This window comes from Thermobia domestica, chromosome 5, assembly GCF_964235325.1.
Source record: "Thermobia domestica chromosome 5, izTheDome1.hap1.1, whole genome shotgun sequence".
Classification (NCBI taxonomy): Eukaryota; Metazoa; Arthropoda; class Insecta; order Zygentoma; family Lepismatidae; genus Thermobia; species Thermobia domestica.
This window is the reverse complement of record NC_137458.1, coordinates 167,280,157-167,304,605: the sequence shown is the minus strand read 5'-3', so window position 1 is coordinate 167,304,605 and position 24,449 is coordinate 167,280,157. Positions and strand designations below refer to the sequence as shown.

Below are 24,449 nucleotides of genomic sequence, written 5' to 3'. Positions count from 1 at the left end.
TACCAAATCATGTTACATGTTTCTGTATTGTTTATAGTATGATGCTACAAATATGATAACAAAATATAATAATCAAATAAATAACCAAGACGCGAAGCTAATTATGTGTTCCTAGAACGGTTATAGCAAAATGAGAAATATAACAGGACAGTAAAGAGCTCTATGGCGGAATGTGAGGAAGTAAATCAAACAAAATCAACACAACATTGTTGAACAAAATATACCACAAACGTCTCTTAAGGGATAAATGTATTAATCGCAGCTACCGGAACTGCCTCTTAACACCACATATAGTAAAAGGGATAGCTGATAGTAACAGAATAAAAATATAAGTTCTCCTGCGAAACTAATAGTGCAGAATGAACATCGCTTTACTGTATGTCCTTGTTCTCATCGAATAGCACGGAAATAGAGTCAACGATCTCAGGCTTTAGAGCATTTCTCCATTGCTGAACTATATTTCCTGTAGTACGAAAACCTCTTTCAGTAGACGCACTAGAAGCAGGGATGGCCAGATACTGACGTGCTACTTTGCACAATTTTGGTCATGATTCCTCTTGTTGCTTCCACCATTGTAATATATCTTGTTCTCTTGGACATGATGGCATGTTGAGGTAGGTGTCTACTTCATAGTCAAATTCACCAGAAATTGAAGGCCCATCTTCCCATTCCATTAATTTATTATTCTTCGTAGGTGGCTCCAAACCGTGTCTGCTTGAGCTACTATCCTTAGCAACGGAATCAAAGAAGCCAACTGCAGTACATGACTGACGAAATGAGACGACGTACTTCTGTGTGAATAGATAATCCCTCATCTACAGACATTGCTCGGAGATGACGGTAGTTGAGACTGAAGGGGTCCACTTTATGATCCATACTAATGTCGACCTTCTCATTGCGAAACTGCTCCACCTGAACCTTAAGCTGTGACACATTGGAATCGACTTCACTGTTAACTTTGCAAAGTTTGTTTAGTCTTTCCAACCAAGGTACTGCATTGTTACGGTTTTCTTTGCTTCCAGTGCTTTGTTGGCATCGTAGAAATCTTCTAAAAAATGTAGTATTTTTTTTCCTTAAGGATTCAATCTAAGCGCCGATCTTCTTTGTGCTCTTCTAGTATCAGCCGGATGTCGACGACCTGCGAATCCACAAATTTCAACGTCATGAGTTTAGTGTTCCACCTTACCTCAGTGTCTTTATTAACAGTGTGGCAGTCGGGTTATCAATCCAAACCTCTTGAGATATGTAACTGCCTTACTAACGCAATCAAAAAGGTTTTTTACTGATGGCAGCTCATCTCGGAGAAAGTTATATTGAAAAGCGTTACACAAAATAGTAGTAATAGAAGGAATAGTGTCAGTGATAGTATTTTTCATGGTACATTAGTAGTAGAAGTAGTAGTAGTAGTAGTAGTACCACATACAGTGTAACACTTTTTTCCTATCTTCTCTGTTACTCGTAACGCACTAATAAGTGTAATATAAGACTTTTACGTCCATGAGCTGTATTATATAATAAACATGGCTGGACATAGCAAGCACAGATAACAAACAGACATAGAGTATAGGGATATACAAAGCAAACCTTGGGTAACCTTTCACATGATTTTCCCATTCGACAAGGACAAATAGACATTCCAATTCATGACGACACATTGCTCATTTTTCATTGAATATTGAACGAAAGGATTGACTTGACTTATCAGACTTGGTTGTTCTCAGGCCGGTTATGTCCGGCCCGTTTGTGACGGCCCGGTTTGAGCCCTGCCCGTTTTCCGCCCTGCTCGAGATCCGGTTCGGGCCGGGCCGGGCCAGGTCGGGTTGAGCAGGGCATAGAATATAGATCCAGCTGGGCCTGGCCGGGCCGTTTCAGGCCTGGGTTTGCAGGGCTCTAATCTAATGTGGGCTAGGAGGGCGTATTATACTAATATTAAATTCTGTTAACTTGCCTTTTAAAATACTTTGTTTGGTCGCTTATGCTTGTAGACATCTTCTGGAATCTCTCTGATGATAGATCAGCAATACTCAGCAAGCATACGTTCAGTTTATTTTTTACTGTAACGCTCTTCAAATGTGACAATGTTCTGATGAAACCGTTTGCAGTGTTCACTTCCTGCGCCGAGGTTTAGAGGGTAGAAGTCAAGATGTGAGTGCAAACCGTGTAATTTAATGGCATGTTGCATCCCATGAGTTGAAAATTGTGCAGTTTCATAATTTTCAGCCTTTACATTTAAAAAATCCTGAACATACCGGCTTAAAAGACAGCCAAGCTAATTTGTTAATTTCAAAAAGTCTAGTTTCAAAGTCTTCATCTTGCATGATTGTTTTAATCTGAGGACCAACAAGTATTCCTTCTTTAATTTTTACCTCATTTAAATCTGGAATTTCTTTTTAAGGTACGAAAAGCCAATACCTTCTATATCTAGTGCTTTAACAAGAATCTCCATCAACTCAAGTTCGATATGTAGTGGTGGCAAAAATACATCTTGAGGGTTAACAATTGTTTTACAAGATATGTTCTTGGTACCAAAAATGAAGTCTTGTCTTTGAGTCCAGTATTTACAGACGTAATGGTTTGCTTTACCACGGCTATTCTACTCACATAGAAAACAATATTTGATGTATTCTTGTTGCATTCCTGTGAAAATACCAATAACTTTCAAGTCCCCCTACGCGCATTCCATTTGATTTTTTAATATTCAATTAAGTCCAATATCGCACTCATAACTTCTTACGTCTCCTTTGTATGAACCGCTATGTTACAGGAACAGATGAGTGAACATTTCCAATATGGAGAAGCACTGCCTTCAGATTTAAGTTCTGAGCTGGCAATAAACAATTGCTACTTGATGGGATTATGTTCATGTCCCAAAGACTGAAATAAGCCTCTGTCATACATCTTTGCAATAAACAATGCTTTCAATTTTCATCAAAATAGTTCTCAAAAGAACTTTGTAGTTTTCTAAACAAATTTATTTTAACATCTTGTGCTAAGAGATTCCAACCTTGAAGACTGGATCCCAACAATTCCCCTTTTCTTTTTAGGAAGATTTAAGTCTCGTGCAAGATCATTAAGCTCTTCTTGTGTGAGCAAATGAGGTAACGTTGATTGCAATGTAGATGGCTGAAAGTCTACATCTTCCCTGTTGCTTAGAATGTCTGAGGTATCTTCTTCTTAATCAGTTCTAGAGCTTTAGGTACTGAAAGATCATTGTGGGTAACGGGTCGAATAGCTGACTTTAAATTAAGATACTGAATCTCATATTTAGATTTAGAGGAAAAGACTTTATATCTCTCTAGCAAAAGTAACAGTCAGTTACATGATTTATGTTAGAACCAAATCATAGGAACAGCAACTTTCATAGAACTACGTTCTCGTTGTAGTCAGTTTATCACATTCTTGCAACACGTAGTGCAACATATGTGTGGAGCTCAAGACTTATCCTGATCTCGAACCTTACAGCCAAAGTACAGTGGGTGGTCCCATGCGAAAATAAACTAACTACATTTTTTATGTAATTGAGATAGAGTGACATTTTGTGAACTCAGGTTTTTATCATGCCAGAATGAACCAAGTTTGTAGAGTCTTTAGTCTGCCAAGCTATGGAGTAAGTTGTTGTGACGAGTAGATTCTATGGCGAGTGATGAGCTTGTCTGTTCTCAACACAAATGTCACTCTATTTCAATTTCATCAAAAATGTAGTTAGTCCATTTTAACATTGGATCACTCAGTTCATAAGCTTTTTTAACTAAAGGTGTAAGGATCTTTTTGAGTTTTAAATGTAAGTTCACCACACACATAACAAAATAAGTTAGGTTTATTTTTACACGCACGGGACATTGCACTTCATTGCATGTACCTAAACGTTTAATCAGCACTCTCTTGAAATCCAGATTCACAGTACATACTACCACGAAAAGACACAACGCGGAAAATTCGACTACTCCTAAGGAAACACCACTGAGGAAATAATAATACAATCGAACCAAAAATTACTCGAATGCTAGAACATATGGCAGCAGAGTTAGAAACACAAATTTGAACTCACTTATCACTAGATGTTAATGGGCTACTACCTGAAATGAAGATAAAGAGTGAGGAGAATTATTAAAAAACTAGTGTTCCCTATTATAACGCAGAAAAAAAGACTTACACAGTTTTAGAATATGGGGAGAAGAGGGGAATCCCTCTTTCTGTAAAGAAGAAAAATTGTCGCTTGGATCATGTTTAAATGAACTTATATTGTACAGTACATTACATATGCAACGATATTTGTCTTAAGCACCTTTCTGCTCTCCCCGCTGCTGTAATGAGTAGAAGCGCGCCTTCGGTGCACGGGGTGTCGGGTTCGATTCCTGGTAGAACATTGAATGATACAATAGTTCGGATTCTATCTTAAACTGTAAGCCCACATCTCATATACCCATGTTCCTGAAAAGTTAATTTCAATAACCAAAGCAAACATTAATCATATTTCATCACCACCCGTAGAAATACGGTATTTTACAGTGCAAAATTTCAAACTTATCAATTTTTCACAAAATTGGTATGTGATACATAAAAAGTAATTACAGATTTGATTTTCTCATGCAAAGATGCATAAGAAAAACATATTTCTGTGTAAAGGACAGATTTCATGTTGCACAGTGTTATTCCTTCACTTATCTCAAACATCAAAAGAGGAAGATGCCTGAAATTCAGCTGAAATGTAGAAAAGACTACGTAAAATGTATATTCCAAAAGCAAATTGTCCATAAATGAATGGAATATGATTTTAAAAAGCACGAGTCATTGACATTAATGTCAATGGAAAATCAATTAAAACCAAATAATTCCAAAAACCAAAACAGGAAGATGGCTGAAAATCAGCTTAAATGTAGAAGAAACTGCGTAGATTGTATATTCTAAAAGAAATTGTCCTAAAATGGATGGAACATAGAAAAGCACAAAACTTGAACATTAGTCAATGTAATATTTGTGAAAAAATGAACTCATCCACATATCTCAAAAACTATAATATGGAGATGGGTAATTGAAAGTTTATTGCAAAGAGATAATAAAGGGCTTAAAAACGATGTACTATAGCACGTAAGGTAAATATGGATAGAACTTGACCTGTCAAAAGTCAAGCTGTTTAAGTAAAATGATAAAACATGCATCTTCTTCAAATTACCCATGGCGCCTCACTCGGACGTTACGTGTTTGAAATATTTCACATATTGATTTGGAATCTCCAGAGTCGATTTAGCACGCAGCGTGACTCTTCATCTGATGTCGTAACACAGTCTTGTGCTTATGGCAAACCGGATAGATCCTTTGCTGGCATTACATAGTTATTAAATAACACAATGTTTCCTGAAAGCTTATGTTGAGGAAATGAAGAAATGATAAATTAGTCACGTAAAAGTTTGCTTTTGTGGGATGGAGAAAGAATTTTATAAATTGAATCTTGCTTTTATAACTTATGCCAAGACATGGAGGTAAAAAAAATAAACAAAAGGCTATAAATGTACTTATATTCTAGCACAGATACCGAAACATGAGACAAAAACTTAGAAATGAGCTGTTTTCCAATATTTGCGTCTATAATCAGATCACTTTCACGTATGAGGCCTTAAATATAGTTTTCCATCATATGCTCATTATATATTCCTTGATTGAGTTCAAAGTTGCAAATGTCCTAATGGAAGCGTTCTTTTTGCTCCTCAGAATATGCCTCTATATTGTCTTTAGATTTGTCCGGATGAGAGTGAAGGATGTGTAGCTTTAGCGACATTCTACAACTCATCTTGCTTAAGTTTGTCACTAGAGTATCAATTCAAAGCTACGAAACTGTTCCACGTGTCTTGCTCAACATTCCTAAGCTTCTTTGGAAACTTCTGGCACTGCATAATTTTCTGAATTTGGGGTCTAACGAAAACATCAGCTTTGACCTTTGCTTCAGACAGAATGGGGAAAAGTCTTGAAGATAGTTGAAAGCCTCTGAGTCCTATCAAGAGCCGTTACAAATTGCTTCATAAGGCCAAATTTAAGCTATAACGATGGGATTAGCACTTCCTTGGGATCTACTAACGGTTTACACCTCTGCTTTCCCGTAGTGAACTCTGTTCGTGGTGGCCAGTGTTTCTTGGTGTAATGTGATGCTGTATCTCCGCTGCCCCAAGGACGCAGATAACAGAGGAAATCTATAAATCCATTTTGAAGACCCATCAAGAATGTTTTCATTTTAAAATCTCCAATCACCTCCCACCCATACTTGTCATAATTCAAGGCTTCTGACAATATCTTGATGGTTTCGTATTCCTCTTTTAATTGCACTAAATGAGCTAGAGGAAGAGAAAGACACTTGTTCCCGTTATGTAACAGGACAGCTTTGAAACTTTTGGATGAGCTATTAATGAAGAACCGCCACTCACATGAATCATGTTTAGTTCCAATTACCTCAAAGATACCTGACACATCTTGACAGAAAGATAGTACACCTCGAAGAGTGACGAAATCTGAAAGGGTGTGATGGCGCTTCCTATGACTAGTGACTAGCACACTTTCATCTCACAAATCCCAGTCCTTGAGTCTAGATATCAGAAGTTCAGCGATTGATTTTGTCAGACCTAGATCTCTACACAAATCATTAATGTCCTCCTGTTTAGGATAATACTGAATAAAGGTAATCTGGTTCTTCGACATCACTCTCTTCGGAACAACTGCTCTCTCTTGTGGACGTCTGCATTTTCAAAGGCGGTTTGGGCACAGAAAGCTCTGGGCAGTGTGATACAGGGGCGAATGATAACGGAATGTCTGGATACACAATAGGAGAAGCATTCTTACCAGGTCGACGTTTAGAAGGATTGACCATGACCAGTATATTTACGGAATAAACACTTGTAGTTTCCTCTACTAAAAACAAATTATACTATTTGTAGAAACGGTTTTCGGTACATGTACATAGTAAACAATTCTGAACATGACACAACTTTATTAATTTATTACTCTTTCTCATATTTTCTTCGTATTTTTATCCATTTTAACAAGTTTGGGCTAGCGCTATCCGTTCTTCCCTTGATAAGCTTTGTCATTTCTTACGGAATTCTGAGCGTCGACGCGTCACAGACACTTTTCACAATAGAAACAACAAAAGCAAACTTAGAATGGAATATCAGGTGTTTCCCAATTACTTTCATCATAGGGAATTGGGAAATTATAATTTTGTCCCAGGAACAAGAAAAAGTCGAAATTTTGCTACATAATGTAATCGTACAAAAAGGAATATAGTTTCTATTTTTTTTAAAAAAATAATTATTAGTGCGATATTATTGAGCGAAATTTCAATTTCAAACACTATTACTTCAACGTCAAACAAATTCCTCGTGTCATACTTGTTTCAAAATTAACAATGATATATCTGTTATTTAGTTGAAAAATTTTCGAGTATCTGAATAAATATGTTCTTACCGGTCCATCACATCTTCGATATTATAGTCAGAAGCTGCTTGACAGGCAGTGATAGCAGGGAAATCAGTGTTCCAATCCAAATAGTCTGTATCAACTGTGAAACTGATCGGGTTGTTTATAAAGTTGAACCATGTTCCTCGAAACAACAAATAGGTTCCATAACAGGCCAAACCACACGATGCAATCCAAAACAATCTGTAAACAATCCAGAAAACATGATTTAGTTTTATTTTCAGTTATTGTATTATTATTATTATTATTATTATTATTATTATTATTATTATTATTATCAATAAAGGTTTGCTTTCTAAGTAAGTACCGTTTTGAAATTCGGTCGCTGCAGTGCTGCAGTCGGCATGCCGCGCACACGCACTGTCTACCTTCATCTGGTGGCAAGGCAGACCAATACTGAAACATTCAACCGTTGTCACGTTTGTTTGTGAGTAGAAAAAATACCTCCGCCAATTGAGAATCCCAACGACTGTAAAATACGCTGTGATTTCTTTTTCTTAGGATAAAGGTGTGAAAACGGATGAAATTCATCGCTACATTAGTGAACCGAATGGAGAAAACATTATGAGTGATGAAATAGTATGGAAATTGGTTACTGCTTTTAAAGATGGCAGCACATATATTCATAATGAGGGATGAAGTGGGCAATCTTCTGACATCACTGAAAACTTATTGCAGAAAGTTTACGAAAAATTGAAACAGAACAGACGCTTTACGATTTTGTCATTATCTGATAAGTTTCCTCAAGTTTCAAGAAGTGTTTGTCTATGAAATTCTGACTCAATACTTAAATTATCGAAAATTGTGCTCACTTTGGGCACCGAAAATGTTAACTGAAATTCAGAAAGACAAACTTTTAGTCAGTGCGTTTCTTGAGATACAGTGATCTTTTCTTGAGATACAGTGAGCAAGGGGATAATTTTTTAACCAAGGTTGTTACAGACGGCGAAACATGGATGGCTTACGTTATACAGAATCAAAGCAACAATCCATGGAATAGCGGAATTTAATCTCACCCAGGAAAGTGAAGTTCAAGCAAAAATTTCAGCCCGGACAATAATATGAGGACTTACTTGGGGAAGTAATGCTCTCAAAAATAGGAACTAAATTCACGGTTCTTATTGGTTGGCGTTATATGTTTCTTGGCACATAGCTTACATATAACAGAAATCAAACGCTTCCTGTTGTCGGCTCTCGTAACCGAGCGTGCTAGTGCAACATACTAATAAGGTAAATCACTTTTGGAGTGGTTTGAAACCCGGCCCAAAAAGTTTTCTTTTAATTTCATAACACTGTTTCCATTAAAATAAGTTGAAAATAATACTCAAAAAAGTATTTACTTACTTTTTGCACATAATTAGTAATATTAATAGTAGTATTAGTATTAGTATTATTAGTAGTAGTTGGAACGGGTTACAAGCCCCGCAGTGCTCGTTTTGGTCCACCTTGACCCCTATGATGTAAATTTTGTGACCAACGTAAAGCAGCTGGCTGGGGTCTCGCGTGAAAAGCTGGCTAGGATAGCCCGCAAAAAGTTATACTTCTTGGAGTATTACTCTTCCGAGCGGGTCGTATAATATGTACTGTATTTTCCGACATAGAGGAAGAGTTCGTGTTGGATTCCTTGCCTCGCAGAGACACAATATATTTTACTTTACAAAAACTGCACCATGGTATACTCAGTGAGGGGATCATGTTGGTTCCACAAGATCCATGTTGCCTTTCCACACGTGGAAACTCAAACTCAAACTCTAATCGCATCATTTGACTAAGAACAACTTGATCACCCTCCATAGAGTTCCGATCTAGCGCCCAGTGACTACTATATATTTCTGCATTTGAAAAAGGATCTGGGTGGTCAGCACCAAGACGACGATGATGAGGACAATACGACTGTTGCCGTGGTTGTCAAATCACGCGAAAGATTTCTATGAGGATAATATTCAAAAGCTTATTGTATATACGATTCCACTTGCATTTCTCCCTTCCCTGCAATACTAGGCAACCCAAAAAAACACGGTCGTTGAGAGGGTTGAGAATTAGAAAGGCGTTGGACCAAACTTCAATTTTGTTACCAATATACCATTGTAGCAAACTGCAAATAACAGAATAAAATAAATAGTTCAGAATGATGATTTTATTATTGTGAGAGCAATGGATGACATAAAATGTTACAAAATGATCTTACGTAAGCAGTTCAAACAAGACGAATGGTAAGAAATAGATATAAGAGGAAATCAGTTTCTCTAACTTTTCCAAAAAAAATCTTGTAAAAAAACAATAAGGGTACATAATAAAAGCTTAATATAAAAGCCTAACAGCAGAAAATATAACATCGACACTAAACGGAAAGAGAGACAAACACAGAATAAGGCACACTAGCGCTGTAATAGACTTGCAGCCCTGCCATACAAGATAAAGAGATGGAACCCTAGTTGTAAACCTAATTGTTATAATAATAATAATAATAATAATAATAATAATAATTATTATTATTATTATTATTATTATTATTATTATTATTATTATTATTATTAGTAGTAGTAGTAGTAGTAGTAGTAGTAGTAGTAGTAGTAGTAGTAGTAGTAGTAGTAGTAGTAGTAGTAGTATTAAAAACTAGTTTCCACTTCAAAATTTCTGCGTTTGCCCTAGAGCGTGTGTGCATATAGCTGTCATCTGTGCACTTTTTCTCAATGAGCGGTTCTAAAGGACAAAACGGATGGAAATCTCCGAGGGAAAGAAACAAAAATATTTCGTAACATAAATTCTAGGTCAAAGTTCAAAGTACTTGCTTTTAATAGGTGCTTTCTTGTTTCTCTTTTTAAGGAAACAGAAAAGTTCTGGCGGCTTAGAAGTTACAGCATACAATATTGCAAATTTGTAAGTGGATTTATTTACATTGTAATTTGTGGTCATAAAGAAATTATCATTAGAAGACATTATTGTAAAAATTAAATTAAATTTCTTCATCCATCTGATGTCCTAGAGGCTCCCTACACCTCGACCCCGAATTCCGATATCGAGAATTTAGGATGTTGGTATATCGATGTCGATATATTCGCGATTTCGAATGTTGATAAGTCAATATCAATATCGACATGTTGCACAAGCCTAGATCTGAGAAATTATGCAATAATAATAATAATAATAATAATAATAATAATAATAATAATAATAATAATAATAATAATAATAATAATAATAATAATAATAATAATATAGAAGAAAAATTCCGCACGGGGAAAGATTGCACTAAAATCTGTAAAATCGCCCCTATCATTACGCAAAAGTTACAACATAGTCAGAACGTCATTACAACTAGCTAAATGTTAAGCGAGTGGTTACCATGCAAATTTCATGTACAAGGGAGGGCTACTGAACTCACAAGAGCACTAAGAAAAATCGTCTTTAAGTTTGAAGTGTCATGGTTATGCCGGCTATGCTAAAGGAAACATCAATGATTAGAATGAAAAAAAATAGTGGAATAAAAAAGTGGGGAAAAGAACACCGAGCAAACCTACACACACGGCGTTTGTTCAACACTGGGCGGGAGCTGGATAGAACAGGCTGAACCATTAAATTTACAAAACATTAGTAATAATAAATAATAATAATATTTATAATAATGGTATTAAAATTTTTAAGGTTGCCCTAAAATTCGGCTAAACTTACAAAAAAGTTGTTATTTGGGGCAGGGACGTCCGTACCCCAAACATACGCTAATGGAACTACCCAAATTTTAAACCAAAGCGTTCCACTAAAGGTTCATGTAGAAAGTGTTCTACTGTATGTTTTAAGGAAAATAACTGTAATAAAAATAAATGAGTATCACTGAAAAATAAGGCATATAATAAAATAACTTTTAGGATATGCAAAGTTTATTACAAAAGCTTTGCTACAGAAATATCTACACAGACCATAATTCGATGAGCTCCGACATACGAAGTAATAAAATAGAGTATAAGATTTAGTCTACTGAGCAATTGTTACTTAAGGAATGGACATACACTATTTAGAAAATCGAGGTAAGACGAGATATGTTTACGATAGTTTTCGTCTCGTCTCGATTCTCATCTCCAAAGCGAGAGAATCATGGGCATTTCCTCTGATTTTTTTATTGCTCTAAAAAAACTTCAGTGCTAGCTGATTACGGAGAACACTTCCTTTCACTCATGCGACGATTCTAACTAGTCGAAATTTGCGATTGAAATCTGGTTTGCTACTCGTGTACTTAAAACAACGAACACCATGTTTGTACGTGACAGGGGAAAAGTTCTGCGCCACTCACTAGGGAAACAGCTTAGCGAAAGATACGGTGCATGTTTTTCAAATGTGTACGACGTTGCTAATAACACAAAGAATAAGAAAAGTAACAGAATTTAAGGTTTATTTAAAAAGCAAGTTATTTATTTATTTATATATTTATTACCAATTATTTGAATATACTTTAATATCTTAGGACAAAGTACACTAATTTGCTATATTATTGACATTGTTTGCAGTTTGAAGTAAGAAACTTAAAAACATTTCTCTAAGTAAAAGTAATCTAAATTTTCTACTGAGTTCAACACAAGGACGCACAAACTTACAATGATAATTATGTTCATGGGCATTCTGATAATTTACCAGTGTTATTGTGAACTACTTTACACATTAGCAATATTATTTCATCATAATATCTTCGCGCTTATTGTCATTTTCTTTAGAAATGGAACATACTCGTAAATTGTTTATATTAGTCCATGTGAACATTATCAAATTGGCTGAAGTGTTTTGAATACATAAGATTACATTTAAATCAACAAATAAACAGGTATGGTCTCACAGTAGTGATAACAAACTAGTTATAGTGGCTTATTACTGAATAAAATAAAATGAAATTTCTACTTTTATGTTCCACGAATATGTCCTGTAGGCAAAGGGAGACGGAAGATTAATGAGAGTGAATGATTATAAAAGAATCAATGGAATGGTCATGTGGGAGGAAAAGTCTGAATCACGAGAAAACCCACGAACACGATGTTGCCGATCAGAAATTCATATGGTTTGAATTCGAACCACGTACCATTCACACTAGAGGTGAGCTCTTCACTATTGATCCACTGTGTCCTTTTATAATGAATGTTTGTGATATGTCATGACAAGTAATCGAAACAATATTCTGTTTCAGTGATTGAAACAATATAATAGAAATCAATCTACTGGACGAAACTTAACAAAGGCTGAACTCTTAAAACGTTTGCTTTTATGCATGATTTTTTTTACTTGTGGACCTCAGAACACAAAACACAATACTTTCACGATATAATCTTTTGCAAAAGTACTACCATATACCAAACATTAATCATCTCAGAGCTGAGGGCAGGCTTGTAGCCACCCCAAAAATATAGGGGGGGGGTCCTGTAGAAGTTAGGGGGCTAATCCAACTATATTATAGTTCATCACCATATTATGCTTTATTTGCAAGCCTATCTTGAAAAGTTTAGGGGGCAGCCTCCCGGGAATACTGGCCTATCTGAAAAGGAGAAGAATATAAACTTATGTTTGTATACTTAGAACACTATTTCGTATGAATAGTGTTCTAAAATGGCTGAAGTTTTGAATTGAAAAGAAAAGGCTGAAGTGTTAAAGTAACAACATAAGTAACACAATGAATTTCTGTCAATATTCCTCTTGTTCAGGCTCGAAAAATCTTGGACGCCAGATAGTCAAGGCGATTGGAAATAGGAGTCTGGATCATAAATAAGTTAAATTAAAAGTAACATTATGAAGGTCCATGTATGAAATTGTATTGTTATGGTGCCTAGGTTTGAGAACTAGCGCCTCTGTCATAAGAAAAATTCTCGAGCACTTATCTTGTTTATGATGGTTTTTCGGCAGCCTAACCATCTGTCTGCCTCTATTCGCTATTCGAAAATCTAAGTTACGTCTTGTGATATTTCTAATACAGTACCAATTTTCGTACTTCTGGCAGTAGACACTTTATTTAAAAATTTAGAATAAATTACACAAAATAATTGTGCATTATTTTATTTTGTGTAAAGTATAATTTTAAGCTAAATAAAATAATTTATATACTGGCTACATATTCTTTATGGATTTTGAGTCAATCCCTGCTTTTCATTTAATTATTTACCGATATTATGTAGGAAGTTCAAAATGAAATTTACTTTTAAAAAATGTGACTGAAAATTGCGCGTTTTTGGAACGACCCGCGTAATGTCCGCACCTGCATTTTGACACTGCGATTTTTTTTTTAAGTGCGGACATTACGCGAGCGCATATGGTATTTTCTCTCCCCCAACAAAACACAAGACATGTTTAATGAAAATCTGCTAATTTCTAGAAAAATATCAGTAAGCACTTTATTCTTTTAAAATGGGGCGAATTCACTCGTTTTCTCCCAATAAGTTTCCTTGTGCCGACAGTTTGTCAATCTGCACGTTAGGGAGTTTATATTGGGTTTAATTGCTTCTTAAGGTGGATTACATCATAATGACGTTTACATTAATAATATTTGATTTCTTCCTTATCACTTAGGGATGTGGCACTTTTAGAAATAAGTTCCTTAGATACTAATCTTTTTTATGAATTTTCTGTATTTTATTCGGTTTCCTAAACGAATTTCCATATTCTAAAACTGTACCCTTTTCTGCCAACTTCAATAGTCGTTAAAATATTTTATAATTGTAAATAAATTTACAGCCGTTGTCCTTGTTTGTAGTAGACTTTAAAATACAACATTCGCTTCACGCGTTTGTATAGGAAAAAACATGGCGATCAACATGGTAACGGAGAGGAAATGACGACATCACTATTTCAGTCTATAAGAGAGCAAAAAATCTTCCCTGTGCTCATCCAACCCAGAAATGTCGTTGGAAGTAATCAGATAAGGAATTTTGCAGGTGTCCACTCAGCCGTGGACTCAGCACCTCTCGTTATCTTTCGGTCAGCGTTTTTCTTCTGAGATCACTATAAACATTCTTCAAGGAAATGATTCTTTGTCATACATTAAAAATAACAGGAAATCACTAACTAGTTCATTTTAAAATATTGATTCCATTTCACAGGTAGCGAGAAATATGAAGGCATAATTATATTTAAATTTCCAAAATTGAATTATAAATTAAATATTTAAGATAAAAAAATCTATGGATTGAGATTTATATAAAATTGGTTTATATGAGTTTTATACTCATAAGCAATAACAGCTCAAGTTGCTATTTCGATTCAAATTGTCTAATATATGTGACAAATACATATTCCTTCTTTGATATGCAAGATGGGACATAAATGGGATCTGGACCATTACTTAAGTTTGTATTTCCCCGCTTAACACTGTTCTATAATTATATCCGGAAAATTTGGTGCGTACATAATCATGCAAAATCAAATTCCTGGTAACGGGGTACAAATGCATCAATAATGATGTGCCCATTAACTCTACAATCAATTAGTAAATCAAAAATCATGTTATATGAGTACATGGCATTTTTTCGCTACTGTTTCTCGCTTCCAAGAGATGGCTTAGGGGAGCATTTACATACGTTTGACTATATGTATGTAAGGGAAAAGGGGGTACAGTGAGACACTGGAGTACAATGAGACATACGGATTTTGTGAATAATTTATAGGAAGAAGGTTGCAACAATGAGCCTCAAATAATGCGCACAGCGATCGTACTTTGTTATGCTAGTTGCGTCGTAGTTGCTGAAGGTGGTTTGTGAGTAGCTGCGTTTCATCAGTTTTCAGGTAAGAAAAGTAAATTATTTGTGTTCTCTTACACAGCATAGAAAACATAATCTTTGACGAATCAGACTTTAAACCATAAGATTATTTTGCATTGGAGGATAAAGTATTTTATTGTCCAAGTTACTTCGAAAATCTTCCTTTCTGTAAGCACTGGAATAAGAAAAATAACTGCAGGTAGCTATAGGGGTACAATGAGACAAACTGAAAAAGGGTACAGTGAGACGTGTCTCACTGTACCCCAATTAATACAGTTTATACTTTCTTTGTTAATTGGTCTTTTTCTTTCTAATAACGAAAAGCTTACTTCTGTTTTGGATGCTATATTTACTCTAAAAGTAAATAAAACTTACATATCTAATTTGTAATTAAATTGCTGTTGCGTAATTTAGGTTCTACGTCGTTTAGTTCGATAAGAAAATACGTCCCCAAATATTTCACTTCTATTTCTTTATTATACTTCCTGGATGCAGTATTTGTCGCAGGGTCACCGAAAATATAGGTAATCCAAAAAAGAAGTCGATCCAAACAAAGCCTAATTTTATCTTTAGAGGAAGTAAAATGTTACGTACACTTACAATAAAATTAATGTTTTAGAAAAAAATATGTATTAACCGCATAAAATCATTACATTCTAATGATTTCTTTCGCATTGCATTTCAGAATGCCTCGACATCAGCCAAGGAAAACAAATATTGGTACCTTTACGGAAGAACAAATGTCTGAAGCTGTTAATCTTGTATTGAATGATAATATCAGCATTCGCCAAGCAGCTAAGATCAAGGGAGTAGCTTTCCAAACATTGTTCAGGTAACTTACATTTATACATATGTTTCTTTATTTATTTGTATTCTGGGATTAATGCAAGTCGATTGCGATAAGTTAAGAATATTTCTATGATATTGTTTTTCACTAGTCTGCTAGAGCCACAAAGGACAGGTAGATTTTTAAAATTTCAAACAGACATCATTTTATAGGCTTTCGTTGAATCGTGTTGATATTCACACTCAACTAAGCTATTGTAAATAACAAGTTTGTACTAAGTTTGGTTCCGATTGGTTCATAATTGCGCAAATTATTTATTTTTGAAATTTATTGACGGATCATTCTGATTTTCACACTCAAGCAACATATTGCATTGCAAATAGCCACTTTTGGGCGAACTTTCATTCCGATTCGTAATCAAGGAAGTCATGATTTTCAGGGAGACAGAACAGCAGATTATTATTATTATAATTGAAATTGAGCTCCTTCGTGGTTAAGCGGTTAGCGTACGCGCCTTTGGCGTGCGAGACGCGGGTTCGATTCCCGGCGGGAGCTTATTCGGTTCGGATTCCACGTTAATCAGTAGATCCTCGTCTCATATAGCTTTGTTGCTGAAAGGGACATTAAACTCAACTCAATAAATGAATTTTAAATTATGAAACGTAATTTCATATAAAGGGTATTTCAAAACAACATCAACAACGTTTGGAAGGTGATTCCTGACACCAAGATAAGACAAAAGGTATAGACCAACCTGAGTGCACAAATGCTTCCTTTCAATCTTATAGGCTGTCGAAAACATGAAAAAATGAATTTTAGAGGTCATGGCTCCAAAACTATGGAATCTACTGTAGTCAGTCAAGACTTCACTTAAGAACTAGTAAGACTCCTATCCAAATATCCGTGTTCCAGAATCCTGTGGTATTTTCGCAACAATTTTTATAGATGTAGTTGGTGAGTACTTCAAATTATATGCCCGTAGCTCCGAAAGGAAGCAATTGTGAACTCAGATCGGTCTATACCTTTTGTCTTATCTTTGTGTCAGGAATTACCTCCCAAACGTTGTCGGTGTTGTTTTGAAATACCCTGTATATCAGAAAGCTTATTCTAATGGAAACGTATTTTTCGTATATTTACAGGTATGTCCGAAAGAAGCGTCAACATCCAACATCAGATATTCTAATGCGACCTCACTACGACGTTAGGAGGGTGTTCACGGATGAAGAAGAACGTGTTCTAGTTGATTACATTGTTATGTGCTTGAAAATGTGCTATGGACTTTCAACGATTCAATGTAGATCGTTGGCATTTCAAATGGCTGTTAGAAATAATGTAAAAGTACCTTCCAACTGGACTGAACGAAAGAAGGCAGGACTAGATTGGTTACAGGGATTTCTCAAGCGGCACAAGAATTTAAGTCTGCGATCACCTGAAGGCTGTAGCTTGTCGCGAGCGTCATCTTTTAATCGAGAAAACGTTGACAAATTTTTTGATAACTTAGAAGAGATCTATAAAAGACATACTAATTTCTCCGACGTCACTAGGATATTCAACCTCGATGAAACAACAACAAGTACTGTTCCGAGACACCAAAAAGTGATAACCGAGAAAGGCATCAAACAGGTTAACCAAGTGCAAAGTTCAGAGAAAGGGACACTGGTTACAATTTGCTGTATTGCAAGTGCGAGTGGAAACTCTCTGCCTCCGGTTATGGTATTTCCAAGAGTTCATTTTCAAGAACATGATTCATGGTGCTCCGACAGGAACTCTTGGTTTGGCAGCGAAATGTGGTTGGATGAACACTGAACTGTTTGTGCAGGTGATTGAACACTTTGTTAAACATTCCGGTAGTTCTCCTGAAAACCCTTCCCTCCTAATTTATGACAATCATGAAAGTCATTTATCAGTTGAAGCCCTAGATATAGCAAAACAATCTGAGGTTACTATTCTCACAATTCCTCCTCACACTTCTCACCGTCTCCAGCCTTTAGACGTGGGTGTTTTCAAACCTTTTCATACCTATTATACTGCTGCTGTCGAGAGCTGGATGATGCGTCATCCAGGCAATACTCTGAAAATCTATGAAGTCGCATCATGTGTTGGAACTGCTTTCGAGAAAGCTATGTCTATCTCAAACATTACCTCTGCATTTCGTAAAACTGGGATTTATCCGTTCGACAGGCATGTTTTCAGCAACGAAGATTTTCTTCCTAGTTCAGTAATGGATTCATCACCTTCAGCTTCTACTGAAAGAGCAAATATAATATTGCTAACAGAAGAAGATCCACCCAGAAACTCAGGAGAAGACACTGCACAAAGGGTCTCTGGAAATCGAGTAATCCCCCCAAAATTGTAAGCCCTCAAGAATTTCTAGGGTATCCGAGACGGCAATCAAAATCGAAAACAGTGGGTAGCTCCAGAAAAAAAGGCAGAAGTATCATAGCAACTGACACACCAGAGAAGCAAATCCTGGAGCTCAGGAGAAGCAAAAGTAGAAACAAAATAAATCCTAATAAACCCAACAAGCGTCTATTTGATGAGCCCACTGAAGAAACAGATGATGATGATGATGTGGATTTACTTTCTTCTGACGAAGATATTCCAATTATTGATCCAGACTGTTTTCCAGATATTCATCATATTAGTGATAATAGTTTCGTACTTGTCGAATTTAGTGGAAAAAAGAAAGTTTACTATGTTGGAAAAGCTCTCCAAAGTACCGAAGGAAAGACTTACGAAGTCTCTTTCTTAAGAAAAAGTGAAAAGGTAGCTGGTAAGTTTGTTTTTCCAAATGTCCCTAATTTAGCGAGTGTAATTGAAGAAGATATCAAAATGGTACTTCCTGAGCCCAGCATGCATGGGCAAACAAAAAGACAACAGTCCTACTTAAACTTTAATGTGGACTTCAGTTTGTTAGATGTAAGATAGATTTAAGTGTCATTGATGATATTTATTATATGTGAGGTGTCTCATTGTTCCCCATGGTTGGGGTACAGTGAGACAAAACACTTTGCCAGGCTTTTGTGACACTCACTCACTTACATATACATGTATCGAACCAATTGTAGTCTTGATGTATACTAGAAATAGCAATAAAGTTCAACACTTTTTTTTGAAAATGTTTGCGTAAATATTAAGCAGGTTACAACGATCTAATAATTTTGTGTCTCACTGTACCCCACTTTTCCTTACTTTGAATTTTAATTATTCAAATGTAAGTTTAGGGATCAGATTTAAATAAATGCAATACCTATAAAAAATACAGACTTAAAGAATTAGAATGTAAATAGATTGTTCAAATGCAAGCGTAGAACAGATTAATTCAGAATACCTTACGATTTATGAAATTTTAGAAAAGGAGATGCTAGATGACAAAAATCGCAATTTTTTAATGTGATCCAAGTACCAGAATTAAGCTAAAAATACAAGCGGATGTATCCCGATCTTCCTCAAACCAATCGAACACTAAAATTTAGTATGTTTAAAGCTTTGAATTAAAAAAAAAAGTAAGAGGAAAGAAACTTTTGGATGTAATAATACGCAAGAGATCAAAAATAACCACCAATTATTTATTGAAGGCAGTTAGTGAGGCCAGTGAGGCCATAGGGGTTGAAACCTAGGATCATGTGTCCCTGATGTCTTCCCGTTTGCTCAAGAGTTGAGTCGAGTCGAGATTTAAGCCTGTCTCTACTCGTCTCGAGAAAATGTTGTCTAGACTCGTGTCTCGACAAGAAAATATGTTTCTGTCTCGTGTCTCGACTAGACAGGTTCTGTCTAGACTCGACTCGAATTCGAGACGAGACGTCTCGACATTCGAATCGAGACAAAATATACATACACATCAGCCAGAACATTATGACTACCTACCTAATTGTTAGTATGTCCACCTTTGGCACGAATAACAACGGCGACGCGTCTTGGTATGGATGCATTGATCCTTGGTAGGTCGCTGAATAGAGTTGGCACCACATGTTCATACATAGGTCACCGTGCGCTCTAACGTCACGTTCAACCAGATGTCTTCGATTGGGTTCAGATCCGGCGAGTTGGGGAGCCAGCACATCACTTGAAACTCGCCCGTGTGTTCCTCCAACCACTCCATCACACTCCTGGCCTTGTGACATGGTTCATTATCTTGTCGAAAATAGCCATAACGGTTGGGAAATACTGTCGTCATGAAGGGGTGTACGTAGTGTGCAATACGCCTCGGCCGTCATGGTGCTTTGCTTGAGCTCCACTAGACACAATAATTATAACTATGCTAACTTACTATAGACTGCCAATTGCTTTTTCAGAGAATTTATGAAATTCACTTTATCGCAATAGTTTTATACAAACTAGATAATCAGTTATTATTATTATTATTATTATTATTATTATTATTATTATTATTATTATTATTATTATTATTATTATTATTATTATATTTGAAGTATAATAAAATATCACGACATTAATTATTAGTTTTAATTAACTGAATTGAGCTGAAAATTAAACCTTGATCTCGAAACATTACCCAGACAACACGTACGTGTACGACACATGTGCACTATCCATGCATAAGCCGTACATTTGCACATGTGCATTTGTGTGGATGATGAACACATACATAACCCGTGCATAAGCCGTATACGTGAATTTGTGTGGATGAAGCACACATACATAACCCGTGTATGTGCACATGTGCATTTACGTGGGTAATGCACACGTACATAACCAGTGACTAAGTCGTGCATGTGCACATATGCATTTGCATGGATAAAGTACACATTTACATAACCCGTGCCTAAGCCGTTACATACACATGTGCATTTGCGTGGATGAAGCACAAGTACAGAACCTGTGCTTAAAGCCGCTATTTGCACATGTGCATTTGCATGGATGAAGTACACATTTATATAACCCGTGCTGTAGTCGTTATATACACATGTGCATTTGTGTGGATGCAGCGCACGCACGTGACCCGTGCTTAAGCCGTTATGTACACATGTGCATTTGCGTGGATGCAGCGCACGTACAGAACCCGTACTTTAGCCGTTATGTGCGCATGTGCATTTTCATGGATGAAGCACACTTTTATATAACTCGTGCTTAAGCCGTTATGTACACATATGCATTTGCATAGATGCAGCGCACGTACGTAACCCGTGCCTAAGCCGTTATGTGCACATGTGCATTTGCATGGATGAAGCACATATTTATATAACCCGTGCTTAAGCCGTTATGTACGCATGTGCATTTGCATGGTTGCACCGCACGTACGTAATCCGTGATTAAGTCGTTATGTGCACATGTGCATTTGCATGGATGAAGCACACAATTATATAACCCGTGCTGTAGCCGTTATGTACACATATGCTTTTGCGTGGATGCAGTGCATGTACATATCCCATGCTTGAGCCGTGCATGTACACATGTGCATTTGCGAGGATGAAGCACATTTAAATTACCGGTGCTTAAGCCGTTGTGTGCACATGGGTATTTGCACGGCTACTACACGTGTGTATGAGACGTCCATAATACCGTGCAAGCGTATAGTTTTACTTTCATTCTTTTACTCTCATTCTCATACACAGAAAGTAACCTCCATTTTTGGGGTAGGGGTCGTTTTTTCTCCAGGCGGTGTTATAGTTACTTTTCGACGAATAACAGCTGAATGATTGTAAAAACTCCATAACGTCCACTGAACTAGGATACAAAATCAACAGGTGGCAGCATTGTACTGATGTAACTACTGTCAGACAGTTCGTAGCTTTACAAAATTATTTTCGTGACCTATTACAGCAGAATATGTTGCGTTATTTGTTACTTGGCAAACATGTCAAAGATACTACCTAAAGCTTTGCTCGTTGCAAATAATAAACTCCAAAATTACATTCTCACTGACAATTATTAGTTACTTGTTATATACTTTGAAGGTGATGTATTTGCAGTTGAAATCCCGAGCGTCTACATCTTACGCTTCTTGACTCACCGTTGACCTTGTCAAACAGTGTCAAATATCTAGGCGTCATATTTGACAAACACCTTACCTGGACCGCCCATCTCTCCCTTTTACAAGCTAAGATTAGACGTCGTATAAATTTGTTGCGCTGTCTCTGCGGCACCAACTGGGGTCTCAACACTAGACTTATTCTCCATACGTACAAAGTTTTTGTCCGCCCTGCCCTTACACATGGTCATATTGCCTGGTTGTCAGCTCCACAGCACTTCTACGACAAATTACAAGTCCTGGAACGTCATGCTCTGCGGCTTGCATACTCATTACCGCCACATACTCCTACTCAAGAGGTCTACCGCCGCACCACCATTCCCACGCTCTTACCGCATCTGTATCGCCTGCGCACTCGTTACATTCAGCGCCGTATAGCGGAAGGACATCCTATCCTTGGTGAATTAGTAGACCAGACTCCTGCACAACCACGGCATGCCTATCCTCCAGTTGACCATCTACTCGCTTTACATGACCAAGAAGAGGCCACTGCTACCTATAACCCACGTCGTCGAATATATCATTGCCATCCGCATATCTATAATCCGTAACCTCTATCCTCCACATTTGGGTTTTCATCCACGCTCATGCACTTCTTCTACCGCATCCCTAGATATAATAATAAATATACAACTATACATTTAATAGCATCCTGAGCCCATCTATAAACAAAGGATCCCAACAACTCCGTTTTCACTGGCCCCAGAGAAGGCGTTACCTTCTGTGGCCCGCCCAGTTTCGACTGGGAATGAAATTGCAGGTAAAAAAAAATTGCAGTTATAGATGGTGTTACTGCGTAAGACACCAAATATATAAACTCCTTTTTTCGTTGCATCTCAAATTTGCTTTTACATCACCTCTGTACTACGAGGAAATCACCTGTGCACTACATGTAAGTCATCTGGGTACTGCTTCAAATCATCTCTATCGTACATGCAAATCATCTGGGTACTGCGTGTAAATCACCTGTGTGTTACGTGTAAATCATCTCTGTCCATGTGAATCACCTGGGTACTGCGTGTAAATCACCTGTGTGTTACGTGTAAATCATCTCTGTCCTACATGTAAATCACCTGGGTACTGCGTGTAAATCACCTGTGTGCTACATGTAAATCACCTGTGTGCTACGTGTAAATCACCGCTGTCCTACACGTAAATCACCTGTGAACTACCTGTAAATCACCTGCGCGGTAGGTGTAAACCACTTGTGCAGGACGTGTACGTGTGCATTGCACATGTGCTGTGCACGTGAAGATGTTGAATAGGACCTGGCATGTATATGTGCATCACATGTACAGGCATGCATTTATACAGATGATGCACATGTTGCATCCGTGCAATTGTACATGTACTATACGGATACTGTACGTGCATTGTGCTGTCTGGGTAACTATTAAGTTTGTGTGTTCTGTACCTTTCTAAAGTAACAAATGCTGGAATTGGTTTCAAGGCTGTTTCTGAGTGAATACAAAATAAGATTAAACATTATAGAAAGATTTTCGAGACATTCGAGTCGAGTCGAGATGTTTACGAGCAGTCTCGACTCGAAAATTCGAGTTGAGTTGAGTTGATTTTAGTTTAGAGTCCCTTTCAGCAGCGAGGCTATATGAGACGTGGGCTACTGATTAACGTGGAATCCGAACCACATGAGCTCCCGCCGGGTCGAAAATTCGAGTCGAGAAATACGTTTGTCTCGAATTTTACAAAGTGTTCCTCTACTCGAATTCGAGTCGAGTCAAGTCGAGATTCGAGACATGTCTCGACTCGTGCACATCCCTACTTGGTAAAGTTTTTCACGTTTATTTTAATTGTTCTACGCAATATTTCACATATAAGGTAGCCAAGAACTCTCTCGCTTTTTGCCTACCATCTTCGAACATCGATATGTCACATAAGATATATCTGGAAGACAAAAATAGTCCCCATCAGCATTGACGACCTTCTGCCAACGTTCTGGAAGTCCATGAATTCCATCGCGATAGAACTTGGTGGGCAGTGAAGCGAAGAATGTATCAAGTGCATTTGGTACCTCTACTAGGGATTTGAACTGGCGTCCTTTAAGGTGATTGTCCAAGGAATGGAACAGGTGATATTCGGACGGGACAATGTCCGGGAAGTATGGCGGATTCAATTGTTTTCCATGCAATTCGTAGCAGGGAGTAATCTACACCCCCCCCAACACCCCCCTAACACCCCTCCAAATTTCTTTACACACACCCCTGGATGGAAAAGGAATACTTCCCCAAATCCAATTGTATCAATCAGTATCATATAGGTTATTTATTATATCAAGTTTAAAAAGGTTTAGCGTTTAGGAAAGAAGGCAATATTCTTATTTATTTATTTATTTCGCTTCAAAATTTGAAGCGACCTCGTTCTCATGTACGGCTTCGAGAACCACACGACCTCATTGTTTCGGGCGGTATTTCCATCAAAACAATTGACGAAACAGACCTGCTCATACCTACCCTCCTGGGCT

The 24,449-nt window shown here is 36.9% G+C and overlaps 1 protein-coding gene across 1 annotated transcript in view; it reads right to left on the bottom strand.

Annotated features, from left to right (window-relative positions):
* Nucleotides 1-24,449, bottom strand: part of LOC145686258 (sodium channel protein Nach-like) — a 148,777-nt gene that overhangs the window by 99,527 nt on the left and 24,801 nt on the right. The window contains exon 2 of the mRNA XM_081759374.1: nucleotides 7,453-7,647. Within this exon, the coding sequence (XP_081615500.1) occupies nucleotides 7,453-7,647 (195 nt within the window). The remainder of the gene's footprint in view (nucleotides 1-7,452; nucleotides 7,648-24,449) is intronic.